This window comes from Sceloporus undulatus, chromosome 4, assembly GCF_019175285.1.
Source record: "Sceloporus undulatus isolate JIND9_A2432 ecotype Alabama chromosome 4, SceUnd_v1.1, whole genome shotgun sequence".
NCBI lineage: Eukaryota > Metazoa > Chordata > Lepidosauria > Squamata > Phrynosomatidae > Sceloporus > Sceloporus undulatus.
Genome location: NC_056525.1, coordinates 250,591,080 through 250,606,784, shown reverse-complemented (window position 1 = coordinate 250,606,784; position 15,705 = coordinate 250,591,080). Strand labels below are relative to the sequence as shown.

The 15,705-nt window shown below is 47.8% G+C and overlaps 1 protein-coding gene across 1 annotated transcript in view; it reads left to right on the top strand.

Annotated features, from left to right (window-relative positions):
* The window catches only part of NUGGC (nuclear GTPase, germinal center associated), a 44,742-nt gene extending 30,339 nt beyond the window's left edge, over positions 1-14,403 (top strand). The window contains exons 18-27 of the mRNA XM_042463427.1: positions 141-289; positions 1,205-1,364; positions 1,748-1,856; positions 3,810-3,943; positions 4,863-4,974; positions 7,041-7,246; positions 7,844-8,061; positions 9,251-9,392; positions 10,369-10,411; positions 12,663-14,403. Of these exons, the coding sequence (XP_042319361.1) occupies positions 141-289; positions 1,205-1,364; positions 1,748-1,856; positions 3,810-3,943; positions 4,863-4,974; positions 7,041-7,246; positions 7,844-8,061; positions 9,251-9,392; positions 10,369-10,411; positions 12,663-12,814 (1,425 nt within the window). The 3' untranslated portion in view covers positions 12,815-14,403. The remainder of the gene's footprint in view (positions 1-140; positions 290-1,204; positions 1,365-1,747; positions 1,857-3,809; positions 3,944-4,862; positions 4,975-7,040; positions 7,247-7,843; positions 8,062-9,250; positions 9,393-10,368; positions 10,412-12,662) is intronic.
* The last annotated feature ends 1,302 nt before the right edge of the window (positions 14,404-15,705 follow it).

Below are 15,705 nucleotides of genomic sequence, written 5' to 3'. Positions count from 1 at the left end.
AGTTTTGGGAGGCATTTTGCCTTCTCTGCCAGAGAGATCTCTGGGCCCGCAATAAGTGACATTCCCCCAGGTTCCCTAGCACTGAGCCAGGGCAGTTCAAGCGGTCTCAAGACGGATTGTATCTCTCTTCTCCCTCACAGTGTAATGGCTTGCCACATGCCACATACCACGCAGTGTGCTGTCGCCACGGTGTCTACACCTCTCCAATGTACGGTTCTGTGGATTTCAACAGAGACCTTGCGCATCCAATCCAAGAGGCTGTGTCTGTAACTTGGAATGAGGTCTTCAGGTAGGTCCTGTTTTACAGCAGTGCCAGGACTCAAAAGGTCCAGTGCGACATGCTGGATGGCCCCCAGGGATTGGGAAGGCCAGGCGCACAGGAGGCCCTGTCTGTCAATAGTAATGTAGACTCATAGACTCTACTACAACCCCTGGAGCCCACAACTACAGCACTCCTGGAAGAGCCAGCCTCACCTTAAAGACCTCCAGTGGAGGAGAGCGCATCACCCTCCAAGGCATCGTGTTCCACTGCCAAACAACTCTTAGAGTAAAAAAAGGCCTTTCTAGAGTTTAGGGAGCATCTCTTTTCTTGTAATTTGAGTCCATTGGCTCACATTCTGGTCTCTGGAACAGCAGAAAGCAAGCTGGCCCCATCGTCTTCAGATCCCTAAGTCACTCCTCATAGGGCATAGTATGGAAACCATGTCTTGTGAGGAGAGACTTAGGGAGATGGGTATGTTGAGTCTGGAGAAGAGACGCTGAAGAGGTGATAGGAGAGCCCTGTTTAAGTATTTGAAGGGATGTCATATTGAAGATGGAGCATTTCTGCTGCTCCAGAGAATAGGGCACAATGGAGCAATGGAGGCAAGCTCCAGGAAAAGAGATTCAACCTCAAAGTCTGGAAACCCAAAAGTCCCATGAGGAGAGACTTATTAGGGAAATGCTGGGTCTGTTTAGCCTGGAGAAGAGAAGGTTTCTATTGGCATAGATGCTGTTTTGCTTTATAAAGAGTTTGAAATTTTAAAATTTTAAATAATGTAATGTTTTAAATTAATTAATTTTCTTAAACTTTGTATTTGTAATGTTTTCCACTCTTTTAACTTACTGTTTTAAATTAGTTAGCCACCTTGGGTCCCTGTACTGGGAGGAAGATGGGATATAAATGAACATAATAATAATAATAACAACAACAACAATTTTGCAGCATGAAACTGTTGGAGTCTGTCAAGTGCTTTAATGAAGCTGTCTTGGCGGTGATGCAGTCCATCTTCAGAGACCTTGAGGGGAGGCTGAAGGAGCACAGCAGAATCGCGGAGGCAGTGCATGGCATCTTCTGGCAACAGATGGAAGCCACTCGAGCGAAGGTGAGCCTGGGCTGGAGTGATGGCTTTGTGGGCTTCGGAGGGCAGTTTCATGTCTGCCTGGCATGCCCTCTGTGTTCCCTTGTGGGAGATACTGTGAACTTTGCCTAGACATTGTCCTTTTAGAAGGTGTGCGTCAGGTGGGGGATCACCTGTGCTGACCCTTGGAGTGTGGTGAAGTCTCCTTCTTTGGAGGTCTTTAAGCAGAGGCTGGATGACCATCTATCTGTCAGGGATGCTTTGATTGAGAGTTCCTGCATGGCAGAATAAAGGGGTTGGACTGGATCAGGGCCTTCTTGGGATCTCTTCCAACTTGAGGATTCTATGATCCTCCCCCCATGAGTCAATGTCTCTCTCTCTCTCTTCCTCTCCCCCCCCCCTTATAGTTAATCAACTTCACTCTGGATCTGATGGGTTACGTCACCCGCAGGCAGCGTGAGATCTCCCGGCTCCTGGTGCCAGAAATCAAGGGTCGCATGGAACCAGCCTATGCAGGTGAGGAAGAGCCCATACACAGATGCTTTCATGACTGCCTGAAGGGCAGCAGTGCATTGTGTCTTGTCCTCTGTGGAACTGGAGCAAGGAAGGCACAGCATCCTTCCTTTCCTGGCATCCCTTTGTACAGGGCGAAGCAAAGTGTGCCCCCTCCCCAGGTTGTTTCCATGGCCTTCAAACCCCCTCCCCCCCAAGACTCCTTGCTTCTTCTTTTGGCCAAAAAAAAGGATGAGCTGCCTCTTCTGCAAGCCTCCAAGAGCAGAGTTCACCTTTTCAATAGGTCACAGGGACCCTTCCCCTGCCTTCCGAAAAACTACCCAACAGTTCAGTTTTTCAGAAGCAGAAATGGACCCCAGTTACTTCTGTGTGGGATTTATGGTATTGCTTAAAACAGGGTAGTGTAAGTCTGCAAACCCAGGAACAGCCTTATTGTGTAGGCCATCATGCATGGAGAGGTTAAGAAGTTGAGGACCTTAAACCCTGGAATTACAATCCACAACTGTCATGTCCAGAGCAGCCTTATTGCATAGGCTTGTTGCCATATTGCTTTATTACATGGAGATGTTGAGCAGCTGAGAACCAGAAATATCAGAATTAAAATCCACAAGTAACCTGTCTAGGAGCATCAAGTGTGTTAATGTATGGCAGGGGTAGGCAACCTTTTTGAGCCGGGGGCCGGGTTGCTGTCCCCCAGACAACTGGGGGGCCGAAGCCAAAAAAATATATTAAATATATATTTTAAAAATTATATAAATAAATAAACCGGGTCAAATGTAGGACAAAATTTTCAAAGGGAGGACACTTTTTAAAAAAATGAAGTACACACGAATAAATTTGCTGATTTTTAAAAAATGTTAATATAAATGCATGTTTCTGAGGCTTCTATAGAAAATTGCCCCCCTTTGCCCCCGCTTGCCCTTTGCTTCCCCCCTTCCCCGCCTCCTCCTGATAGGCCAAAGGCTCCAGTGGCAATTGGTGGCAGGACTGGGCTGGGGCCGGTCCCAAGGCCTCGCCGGGCCACATCTGGCCCGCAGGCCACAGGTTGCCTACCCCTGATGTATGGAAACATGCTGTTCCTGTTTCTTAGGCACCGTTGGCAGAGGCAGAACTTGGCATCTGGGGAAGTTTTAGTTCCACATTATTGATTGACTCTTCTCCCTTCCTTTCCATCGTTCTTTTTGGCCATTGAAATCAATGCCCTGGCGATGCCAGTGAAGATGAGATTAGACCCAGCGTTGGAGTGGAGTCTGGCTTTTAAAAAATGTATTCTCCCAGAACCAGACCAGCAGACTGTCTGTAATTTGGTGGCCATGAGTTGGGAAAAGGAGGGGGCACAAAGTTGGCTGGGAATGGCCCTTTGTTTTTATTTCTTGGACACTGCTTTGTTTGTTTGTTTGCTAAGATGTAGTACTTATGTAAGGCTGAGTTGAGTACAGGCAGAGAACAATGTTTGGGTCATCGTGGCAAATGCCCATGCTCCCATCATTGCATTTGGCAAAATCCTCAAAAGATCCCCAGGAGGATCCCTGATTTTCAAAGGGTTTTTGCTGTACAAGGGAAGCAGAGAGGAGCTTGGCCTCAGTTCCAGCATCTGCTCTGGATCTTTCCCATTTGTGTCCTGCTTTTAGTCTGAGGCCTTGTGGGACTTAAAGTAAAGCAATAAATAAATGGGGTCTTCTGTGAAAGTTCATCCTAAGGTAACATTTCGGTTGGCAGCTATGTTTGGGTCATTGAGACCCTGCTGAAAAAGCTGCGAGACTGGCTTTCAGCTTGTGGGGTGCCGTGTGTGTCTGTGTGTGAAAAGTGTGAAAGGACAAGACTTGGCTTTGCGAAACTACCCAGTTGGATTAGGCAAAGAAGCCTTTCCCCCTGGAAAGGATGGCTGGTGCATAGCGGAGAAGCAGGGCCAGGAGGTGCCAGCGCTATGGGCTGACATATACTATTATGCCGCAGCTTGTAGCCAGATGTCTGGCCGTGGCTACTTCCAGCTAATGAAGGAAAAGATGGAGAGCTACACCCACCGAGAGAAGGAGGCCATCTTTGATTCTGCCGTAGAGAAGCTGCTGGAACAACTTGGCCAGCTGCAGGTGAGCTCACGCACAGGTCCAGAAAAACAACTCAGCATCCCATATATAGTTTTCTTTTGGGCTTGTAGGTTGTAGGCGCCTGGGCTGCGAGGCCACAAGTTGTGATGCTGGAGAGGGAGAGATGGGAGAGAGGTCCACTGCTCCTGGGACAAAGGCGGACCAGCTCAGTGCACGGCTTTGCTTATTTGATCCGCCATCTAACATCTTTGGAGGCCTTTAAGAAGGCAATAAAAACAGATCTCTTCTGGCAGGGCTTCCCAAACTGATCTCCTCAGAATTTTCACTCTCCATTTGTTTAGCTCTATCCTCCGGACTTTGATCTTGGTCTGTTTTATTAACCATTCTATTGGGAATTGTTTTTAATGGTATTTTAGGGTGGGAGGGAGATAGGGGGACTAGGATCTAATATGTCCTGTTATGCTTTTATCTATTGATAGTCATGTTTGATTTTATTGTTCTTGTTTGCTGTTACCCGCCTCAATCCAATGCAGGGAGGCGAGATACAAATAAATATTATTATTATTATTATTATTATTATTAATCACTACCTTTTTATCCTGCTCCTCACTTCAAAGGGCTCCCAGAGCAGCAAAAAAGTACCCAAAATAAGCAAGTTCCTCAGGACCGCAGTCCACAAGACGTGGCACAGAAGGATTGGGAGGGAGAAGTCTAAATGGCAAATCCAGGCATAAGGGAGCAAGTCCATTCAGTGGAGGAGGCTGTGGGGCAGGAATTGCTTGAGTGGCCTGTGGCTGAATTGATGCATAGTCCCTGGAGTTGAGGGGAGAAGCCGGCCCTCTGGGTTGCTCTCTCTGCACCTGATGGTCTTTTGGGGCCCTTGAGTCCCTTCCTCTGGTCACTAGAGCTGGAAAAAAGGAAAGTGCAAAGTCACACTCGCCTTAACAACCTTTTGTTCTAGCAATGCATCCAAGAGAAATTCCAGAGCTTGGTCCGGGAGCTGACCAGGTCCCTAAAGATGCAGTTTGAGCCCATCCTGAAGCCTATCCAGAAGAATGGGAAGATCATTCCAGGTGAGGAGGGAGCCTTTGCCTGCAAGACGTGGGCTGCTGGTGCCCACTATGCCAAGGGGAGAGGCGGGAGGGCAGCTCTATGGTTGGGCAAAAAGCTAGAGAGGATTGGGGTCTGGCAGCCAGCTGCCATGTGCGTGATTGTTTTTTTCTGAGAGCGGCGAGTGGGAGTTTTGGGTGAGAGCTGGTATCTTTTGAGGATCCAGTGTGTTCTGAATACAGTCATGTTCTGTGAATGAAAAGGATCTGAAAGCTCTTGGTGCAACAGGCCTGGCACTTACTGGATAACCTTCTGCTTGACCCTGAAAACACATGCGCATATTACAGGTTGAGTCTCCCTTATCCAGAAGTCCAACATCTGAACTATTCCAAAACCCAAAGCTTTTCTCTTGGGTGGCTGACACAGCAACATCTTTGCTTTCTGATGGTACACAAACTTTGTTTCGCGGACAAAATTATTGAAAGTCCAGTTGGACCTCCAGATCCGTGGGGGAATCTGTTCTGGACCTCTCTCCACTGCAGATATAAAAACATGCAGGACCTCAAGTCCCACTGGCCCTAATGGTGGCGCAAAATGCGCTAGCTCAGCTATGTGCACACTCCGCCATTTGGGACAACAGGATTTGCTGCCTACAGATATGTGCTTTTATCTTTTTTAATTGTATTCTTAACAAATGATCTGTTTTAATATTGCAGTACCTCAATATTATTGTAGTACCACATTTGCTGGGATGAGGGGCGCAGGACCCCCGTGAGTTTGGAAAAACCTCAAATAACGAAAATACTTATTTCTTTTACCTGAGAGAACACCTCTCTAGGAATCTCTAGCTCCTCCAAAGCAACTCTGTGGTCAGCGTCTGACAGACATTGACCATAGAATTGTTGGGGTGTGTATTGACTTGCACATCCTGACAAGAATTGCGCTGGAGGAGCTATAAATGCCTAGCAGAGTGTTCTTTCTAGGCATCTTTAGGTTCTCCAGTGCAACTTTTGGTTAAAGTTGACCATAGAGTTGCACTGGAGGACCTAGAGATTCCTAGAGAGAACATATAATCTGCCCCACACTCTCAGAACAACCGGGAAGAACTTGCTCAAAGTCCCTACTTCAAGATATGTTACTACTTCTCAGAGGACCTTTTCAGTAACGGCCCCCAAGCGTTGGAATAGTCTTCCTGAGGAACTCCGTCTCATTACCTCCCTTGAACTGTTTAAAAAGAGACTTAAAACCTTTCTCTTTAACCAAGCATTCCCCCATGTACTCTGAAGTTATGTTCAATCCCCTTTTCTCCCTCTCACTTACATACACCGATGAACTGGAATTTATTTGTATATTGTAATTAATGTAATGTGGTTTTAATTTTATGTTGTTTTAATAATTTTACTATGTACACCACTTTGATCACTGCGGAAAAGCGGTATTGAAATAAATATTATTATTATTATTATTATTATTATTATTATTATTATGATATTAATAAAATCTGTGAATAATCAAAGCCACAAATGTGGAGGAATGAGTGTAGTTTAATTCCCTTTTAACTGTCATTTTTGTAAGTTTTTAATTGTATTGTGCTTTTAGACGGCAAGCTGCTTTGAATCCCAATTTTGGGGAGAAACTGGGGTAATAATAATAATATAATAATAATACTCGAATCCGAGGATGGTAAGCATGTGGATTGTGTGTATAAAATTACCTTCAAGCTATGTGTCTAAGGTATACATGAAACATACATGAATTTTGTGTTTAGACTTGGATCCCATCTCTGAGATATCTTGTTATCTATGCATCTTTAAATACAAGTATTTCAAAATCCAAAACACTTCTGGTCCCAAACATTTTGTATAAGGGAGACTCAGCCTGTCTTGGAAGCTGTGTTTTTCTTAGTCCTGGGGAGCCCTTATTTGCAAGGCCATAACAAGAAAATCTGGAGGAAGCCCAGGGAAGCTTGACAGAGGCAAGGCTGGCATGACCATGTCTGAGTAGCAACAGGAGCAGCATCCTGTTCTGTGGAACCTTTCAAGAAGGAAGTCCCACTGGCTTTTTGGGTGTATTTTCCCTTCCTCCCCAGAATTAATGACCATCTGTGCCAAAGTGGACAAACTCTGCAGGCGCTCTTGTGTAGATTATATCCTCCCTTGCCCTGTGCTGGCAGCGGACAGATCCCCTGGCATGGAAGAGGAACTGGTGCAGGCACAGGATCCCATGAACTGTGGGGCAATGAGTGCGGACATCTACACAGGATCAGCCACTCTTCCCAACCTTACAGCCATCCAGGTATAGTAAGTAACCTTCAGACGAGGTGGGAGAGGGGAGAAGAGTCATGGCGGAAAGGGAGAAGAAGGCACAGCTTTTTGAAAGATGCCTCTTCATCCCATGTCGGATGATCATAACATCCATAGGTGTTAGAGTTGGAAGGGACCCCAAGGGCCATGTAGTCTATCCCTCTGCTATGCAGTGTCTTCCACTGTCGAACAGCTCTCACTGTCGGGAGGTTCCTCCTAACGTTTAGGTGGAATCTCTTTTCCTGTACTTTGCACCCAATGTGTCCTGTTCTCTGCAGCAGCAGAAAACAAGCTTGCTCCCTCCGTAATATGACATCCCTTCAAATATTTAAACAGGGATATCATATCACCTCTTAAGTGTCTCTTCTCTAGGCTAAAAGATACCCAGCTCCCTAAGTCTCTCCTCAGAGGGGATTCCTGAGCCTTACAGTGGAGGTTGGGAGGGTGTTTCAGTGCAGACCGATCTGTCAAGCTCAGTTGTGATGCTAGGAACACATTCTCCACCTTAAGCCCTGCAGGACGTTTTCCTTGCTGTTGGAAGTCCGTCTCCCAGTGAACAGAATAAGTCAATATTTTTCTTTCCCTGCAGCCATCTGTGTGCAGTGCTTCCAACTTTCCTGCTTCTCTGCACCTCCTCAAAGCCTCCGCTGCCACACAGCAGCAGCCTCAGCATCCTCCGGTTCCTTTGCACCCAGGAGGCAAAAAGAGGGCTGGAGAGACTCCCCAGCCAGAGCTGGAGAAGAGGCACAAGGGCCAAGGCACAGTCCCTGGGGAAGGAGGCGACCTGACCGGACAGCCTTTGCTGCAGTAAGTCCCTGTCACTCCTCTAGCGTTTTGGGCCCAGGCAGGCAGCAGCTGGAGGGGTCTTACTTGGGGAAGGTGGGGATTCTTCCTCCTGGCAAGGGCAAGAGACAAGTTCCACCTCTGAATGCAGACATCATAGAAAGAAGGGCCCTCCAGGGTTTGGAGTCATCTTGTTGCACTCCTCTGAAAAATCATGGGAAGGGAGTGTGGGGTGATAACAAGATGCTGCTGCCCTTATGCTAGATCACTGACCCACTGGTCTGTCAAGCTGCTGCTGGCCAGAGAAGAAAAGATCACTTCCCTGGCCAGCAGTACTTCTGTCAGTCTGTGGCTGGTAGCCATTTCCCAAGGACTCAGGGTCAAGCGGACCAGAGCAATGGGGTGACCTGCCTCCCAGTCCTGCTGCTGCTGTGAGCGGAGGGACCTTTGGCTTTTTCTTCCTCATGCAGAGCTGGCCCTGCTAACGTTCCTCAAGGGGTGCTTTGAAGATGCATTGCTGGAAAGAGTGGAGCCACAGCGAGACAAGACACTTCCTCAGCTGCTTGCCCTCAGTGGCTTGTGATGGAGGCTGTGGGTTGCCTTTGGTTCCATGGTTCCTGGGCCATTCAGTGCCTCTCTGTCTAAGACAGCATTTGTCCCACTGGGGTCCTGGGCCTGGCATCCAGGCGATGATCAGATCCATTCCTCTAGCTGCAAGCATGGCCTACAGATCAGGTGCTCCTGGCACTTGCCCTGGACAGGTTCTCATTGGTTATTGTGTGCCTTCAAGTCATTTCCAACTTATGGTGACTCTAAAGCGAACTTATCATGGGGCTTTCTTAGCAAGGTTTCTTCAGAGGAGGTTTGCCATTGTCTTCCCAAGGCTGAGAGAGTGTGCCTTGCCCAAGGTCACCCAGTGGGTTTCATGGCTGAACTGGGAATCAGATCCTGGTCTCCAGAATCGTAATCCAACACTCAAACCACTATACCACAGGGTCCTATGCCAATCCTAATATAGAAAGGGAGAGTTGAAGCCTCTTCCTTCCATGTTTATGAAGTATTTCAGTGGAGGAGACTGATAGGAGGGGTCTGGCTGGTGCTGAGGGCAGAATTTGAAAGGGGAGCAGAAAGTGGGGTGCAGTCAGAGCATGGCTGTTTTTCGGGGGATGGATCACTTGCAGCAGCTGCTGTATCTCTCCCTGTCTTTGTCCAGCTACAGTGGGATGACACAAGTCAAACCAGAACCCAGTTTCCAAGACTTTACCTCCCCTTTGCTGCCCACTACAAGCCAAGCGCCAGCCCCAGAGGACTGCAGGCAGAAGGCAAGCGTGATTCCAGGCCCGCCTCAGACCCATGTAAGTATTGGATACCTGTGAGGGCCCTGCAGTGCTCTTTGGTGAGGCATCATCTATGGGATTGTGTCATTGACCTGTTAAAGTTTCTTTAAAGGGATAGAAGCACACCTTCCCAGTTTGTTATGGAATCCTAAAATCATCGAACTGTGGAGCTGGGGAGGCCAATAGAGGAGTCTAAGGCAACTTTTATTGTCCGGAAGCTCTGATGTTAACTGGACTCTCTCTCTTGTTACTCACATATATGTGTTCTACTCTCTGGAATAGCAAAAAAACAAGCTTGCTCCATTTTCCGTACGACAGAAGCCCATCAGGTGTTCAAAGATAGCTGTTGTGTAAACTCCTCCACCAAATAATCATCTCTCTTTGCCATTCTTCACCCTTAGACCAGGCAGCTGGGCAGAGAGCTCCCTGTTCATGGCAAAGAGTTTTAATAGGATTGCTGTGGGGGTTTTTAAAAAAATGTATATGGTTTTATTTTGTTGTAAGCTGCTACGAGTCCTTTGCTGGAGAAAGGTGGGATATAGATCAAATTAAATATAGGCCCCATACAGACAGGCAAAATGTGGCATGGTGGCGTTGTCAGTAGGGCTAGGGAGCGCGCACCATGTACATGCTCCCTAACCCTAGTATGTACTGGCGGCACCCAAATGGTGGTATCCTGTCTACACGGGTGCCGCAATTATGACCTGACGGACACCTACCGCACGCCACACCGTGCTTATGATGTCATGAGTGTGCCATTGAGGCACTTGGGCGTCACAAGCGTGATGCAAAAAGAACCCACTTTTGGCGGGTTCTTTTTCTGCCAGCGGGAAGCCGCAGTTTGGCAGGGAGGCCGTCCTTTTGGACAGTCTGTACCCCGCCTAAATTAATCTTTGTTTTGAGCCAGCTAGGGTCACAGTGGAAGGAAGACAGGAACGGTCCGTCATTTGATATCACTCAACAGTCTTCTGCTTCTTGCTTAATATTTTTTCAGGTGGCCATGAAGGTGGAAGGTTTGGCCATTCCTGGGTCTTCAGGTAAGGACACAAGAAAGGGACAGTCTAGTGGTCAGTAAGTCTGCATAGCCCACAACCAGAAGGCCCTGGAACAGAAACATAGAATTTTACCATTGGAACCCCATTTGCCAGGCAGGAAGACACCGTCAAAACACTTCCTGTGGCCATTCTGCTGCTGTTGAAAGAGCTCCAAAGAAGGAGACTCCACCGCTCTCTGAGGCAGCAGTATCTTCCGCTGCCAAACAGCTTTTACTATCAGGAAGTTTCTCCTCATGTTTAGGTGGAATCTCTTTTCCTGGCGCTTTATTTATTTATTTATTTATTTATTTATTTATAGCGCTGTAGATTTGCACAGCGCTGTACATACAAACAATAAATATAAAAGAGAAAAAGAGTAAGCCTGGCTCTGGCGTACAGCCTAAGAAATAATAGGGTAATACTTATAAAATACATAGCAATACAGGAAATGGTTCAGTAAAACAGGCAACAAAAAAGAACACAAATAGCATCCATTGCTCCTTTGTGTCCTATTCTCTGGAGCAGCACAAAACAAGCTTGCTCCATCCTCATAACTCCAAAGACTTAAACAGGGCTCTCATAGCACCTCTTAACTGTCTCTTCTCCAGGCTAAACATCCCCAGATCCCTAAGTCTTTCCTCAGAGGGCTTCATGGTTTCTAGAGCTTTCACCATTTTGGTTATACTCCTCTTGTCAACATCCCTCTTCAATTGTGGGCTCTTGAATATTCCTCTTGAAGAGGCCAGACTGGTGACCAGTGGCTACCGGCACAGAGGTGCCATTAGTTCTGGCTGCCCAAAAAGGTGGCTTGGAGTGGTGGGGATGGACAGAGCAGCCAAAAGAGGCAGATTGATGGGACAAGCCTAATGTGGCGGCTGGATTGTTGGCTTCTGGCTCTTCCTCATATGTGTAGTGAGAAAGAAAAGAAGACAAAAGGGAAGCCTAAATAAGAGAGAACATCAGTTATAGCAGCTCACCACTAATTCCATTACTTTAGCAAATGATATTTGCAATAAGGATTTTTTTAACAATTATGTGAATGACAAACAGAAAAGAGAAGCCAGGTAGAGCTCCCTGGAAATCTTCCCAGACAGGATCTCACTTCTCTCAGAGCCTTCTTTTTGTAGGCAGTCGCTCCTTCTTGGACAATGCAATGGTTGGGCTTTGGTGGAGCTCCCTGCTCCACCAAAGAAGAGAACATCCCAGGCCCAGTTTCCTGCCTCCCAAATGTCCCCAAAATTTGTAGTCCATGTCCATCTGGCAACGCTGGCATTTTTTAATGTTAAGCAGTGCAGAGTCTTTCTCCGCAGCAACCTGTTTAAAAGGTGAGGAGCTGCTGAGGCTTCCAGGAGAGGCAGTTTGGCCAACAACAGGGCAATTTGGAAGGGTCAAGAGCCACAGAAATGGCGGGGGGGGGGGGGACTCACATGGGTCCCAGGGGTACATTCCCCACCTTTAACTTAAGCAGAGCCAAGTGGTTGTGTGGTGGATTCCTGATCCTCCGCATGCTAATCCGTACTTGAGCATGAGGTTGAGACTGGCTAATCCAAAGGGCCTTTGTACGTGAAGCAGCCTGGAGGCTACCTGGAGAAGGAGGCATGCTTAGCACCACCTTTGTGATCCTCCTTTTCCTTGCCAAGCTGACTGAGGGCGGGATGGTGGAGCAGGTTGAGGAGAATGTGCTCCAAGGAGTTAAAAGCTGCTGATGTTCTTTGGTAGGCCTTTGGCTCTTGAAAGTTTGGTGCCTACCTTATCACGTCAAGGCAAATGGAGCATAATGTTCCATGCACACAGCTCCATGCTGTTTCCAGTTCAAGGAGGCAGCCTTTGACTCTCCCCAGGCAGAGAGTGGGGAGGTGACCAGGCTGCAGTTTTGCACCTGCAGAAGAAGAAATGAAGTTTCCTTCCAGATCGTCAGGGCCTGGTGCTTAGTGCTGCCCATTACAGAGGAGGTGACTGTCTGGAGATCTGGGAGGACAGCCTCGGTTCTCCCAGCTCTCTTCGGGCTGCAGAACTGGTACTGTTTGCTGCCTGCTTGCTCCCTCTTTCCTCTCACCTGTGCCCAGGCAGAAAACAGCTCTGGCAGCGATGGGGAAAGGGGATGTTTGGAAATTGCACCAGGAAGGCACCAGATACCTCTGCAGAATATCAAAAAAGACATGCACTTGTGTAACCTCAGCTTGCATAACTACACACACTGGTCACCCACAGCATTCCACCTGTAGTAAATCTGATGTTCTTCTTCTCTTCCCAGAAATGACAGGCGTCCTCTGTGTTGGAGCTGTAGAGGGAATTTGGGGATCGCCTTCAAATCCAAACATGGAGGAGAAGCGGAGAATGAAGTCTGAGAAGATGGACTCGGGCAGAGAGATGTGTTCACCTGATCACTCCTGGATGACCCACTGAGATCTCCCTTTGGCTTCTGCACCTGTCCGTGTGGAGCCTCATTTCTTGGCGTAGGAAAGATGCAGTGCTCCCCTCCAAATTTTTTTGAAGGGAACCTTCAGGAGGACTTTGCTTTTGGACTCTGCATGCTGAGTGGAAAGGCCTTTGCTAAGCTTTACTTTGCCTCTGCATCCCAGGCCTTCCTGGGCTGAAGTGACCATTGTAATTTGTGGGAAAGCTACAAGGCCCTGCTTTCCTCTTTGCCGCACACTGGCCCCGGCAGCAGGGAAGGTGTAGTTTTTGCTTTGCTCTTGACCCTGCGCCACGAAGAATGTGATATTGGCAAGGCAGGGACATGGGGCTGGCTCTTCTTCTGCCAGAGGCACATTTGAGAGAGAGCCTGGGAGTGTGGCCAAGTCTCCTTCTTTGAAGGTTTTTCAACATGGCTGGATGGCCATCTGCTTTGGCTGGGTCTTTGTGCATGGCAGAATCGGGTTGGACTGGAGGTCCCTGCGGGTATCTCCAGTTCTAATTCTGTGACAGCCCTGAGGACTCCTCTTGACCAAGGCATTCTCTGAGGCAATTCCTCTGTTTTATTGAGAGCTCTTAATGCTGCTTTTCCCCAGGACTTTGTAAAGTAGGAGTGAATGATTCCCTTCAACCTAACTCTCAATATTGCTGATTGAGAGTCTTAACAAGTGGGAATGAATGGCTCTGGGCCCTGCCATGTGCCGCCTGGGTTGTTTTGAAGTAGTTGCTCAAAACCCACAGGTGGGTCTTTTTGCAGAATGCACGACTTGAGCCCTTGCTAGTTTGCTGGTCCTGGTTGCCTTGTCCTTGTTTGGCTGTGAGAACTGAAGCAGGAGAGCAGATTGTGTATCTCATGATGGAGAGCTCCTTAGCTTGCTCTCTTCTGGTGGAAGGAAGGAAGGGCATTTTCAGAGAAGGAGCAAAACATTTTCCTGAGATTTTGTGGTGTCAGAAAGCAGCTGCACATGGTCCTGTCCTCTTTTGCTTCTCCCTCTGTCTGGTTTTTGCTTTTACATCCTGAAAGCGGACTAAACCCCTTGATACTGGCTACGGACCATTAGATGGGTTCCCAGTAATCGGCTTTTCCCTGCTTAGCTATAATACACTTTGAACAGATCGCTTGCTGTATGTAGCCCTGGATTCAGCAGCGATTCCTCCTGGGTGGTTGGTTTTGGTAGATCTGACGTTTCTCTTCTGTTTCCTGCCACACTCTCTGCGCTCCCTTTAAAACAAAACCTTTCTCTTTTCTAGAGCACTAGGAGCTTCCTCTCCTGAGCCGTGTGTCCAGCAGCCACCTTGCCTTCAAGTCTAGGCTTCTGCACTTTTGTTTTGCTTTATAAAACAATATAATTTGCACTATTGGAGGGTATTGTTGAGCTACTTTATTGTGAGAGATTCCAGCCTCCTGCATTGGTGGATGGGCTGCCTCTTGAGGAGCCTTTTGTGCCGGATCAGCAGTCAGCGTCTTATTAATCCTGGTTTGCTGGGATCCACCTCTGCCTGTTTGCAGCTTGTTTTCAAAGGTGTTGTTCAATGCAAAGGTTTCATTAATAAGCATTATTATTAAAACTGAAATTGAAGAAACGGCTCTCATTTTTCCAAAGGGACACTAAAGAACTTAATTCCAGCCTTGACAATGGGGTTTTTTTGCTGTCTGGGCCCCCTCCCCTTTTCTTCCCTGCCTCCCCATCCACTTCATCATGGCTTGGCTCTAATCTGCCCTGAAGAGTTGTTTGCAGGTATACAGCCATTAAATACTAAAGATGGGGCAGGGACCAAAGAATGGCGGTTGAGGTTTTTAAACAGAGGCTAGATAGCCATCTGTCAGGGCTGCTTTGATTGTGAATTCCTGCATGGCAGAAGAAGAGGGTTGGGTTGGATGGCCCCTGGGGGTCTCTTCCAACTCTAGGAAGAGACGGTTGTTAGACCGCTCCTGAAAAAACCTTCTCTGGACCCCCTGGATATGAAGAACTACAGGCCTGTCTCCCATCTACCCTTTTTGAGAAAGATGATCAAGAGGGCTGTCTCCCTTCAACTCCAAGTCATCTTGGATGAAACCGATTATCTAGACCCATTTCAAACCGGCTTCAGGACAGGATTTGGGATGGAGACTGCCATGGTTGCTCTGGCTGAAGACCCTCGTCTAGGCATTGACAGAGGAAGCGTGACCCTGTTGGTGCTTCTAGGCCTCTCAGCGGCCTCCGACACAATAGATCACGACATCTTCTTGGAACACCTGGGAGAGTTAGGAACCGGTGGCACTGCACTCCAGTGGTTCCAGTCCTTCCTCTCGGGTAGATTCCGGAAGGTGATGCTCGGGGACAGTCGCTCCTCGAAAACGGAGCTTAAATGTGGTGTCCCTCAAGGCGCCGTACTGTCCCCAATGCTATCAACATTTATATGAAGCCACTGGGGGAAATCATTCGCAGACATGGGGTACAGTGTCACTGATGACACCCAAATATATTTCTCCATGTCCCGATCAGCAGCTATGACAACAGATGGCATTTCTCCTCTCCATCAGTGTCTTGAAGCGGTAATGGGCTGGATGAGGAAAAACAAACTCAGGCTGAATCCAGACCAAACGGAGGTACTTACAGTAGGGGCCCCCAAACCAGGTATAGAATTGCAACCTCCAGTCCCAGATCGGCTCACGCTCTCCACAAAGGACTGTGTTCGCAGTCTGGGGGTGCTCCTAGATCCATCTCTTCACATGACGAACCAAGTGAATGCGATGATCACGAGCACCTGTTATCCGCTCTGGCTGATATGCCAGCTGCGCCTTTTCCTGGATGTAAAGGACCTAGAAACTTGTACATTCGCTGGTAACTTCACGACTTGATTTCTGCAATGCGCTCTACATGGGGCTACCCTTGTGCCTA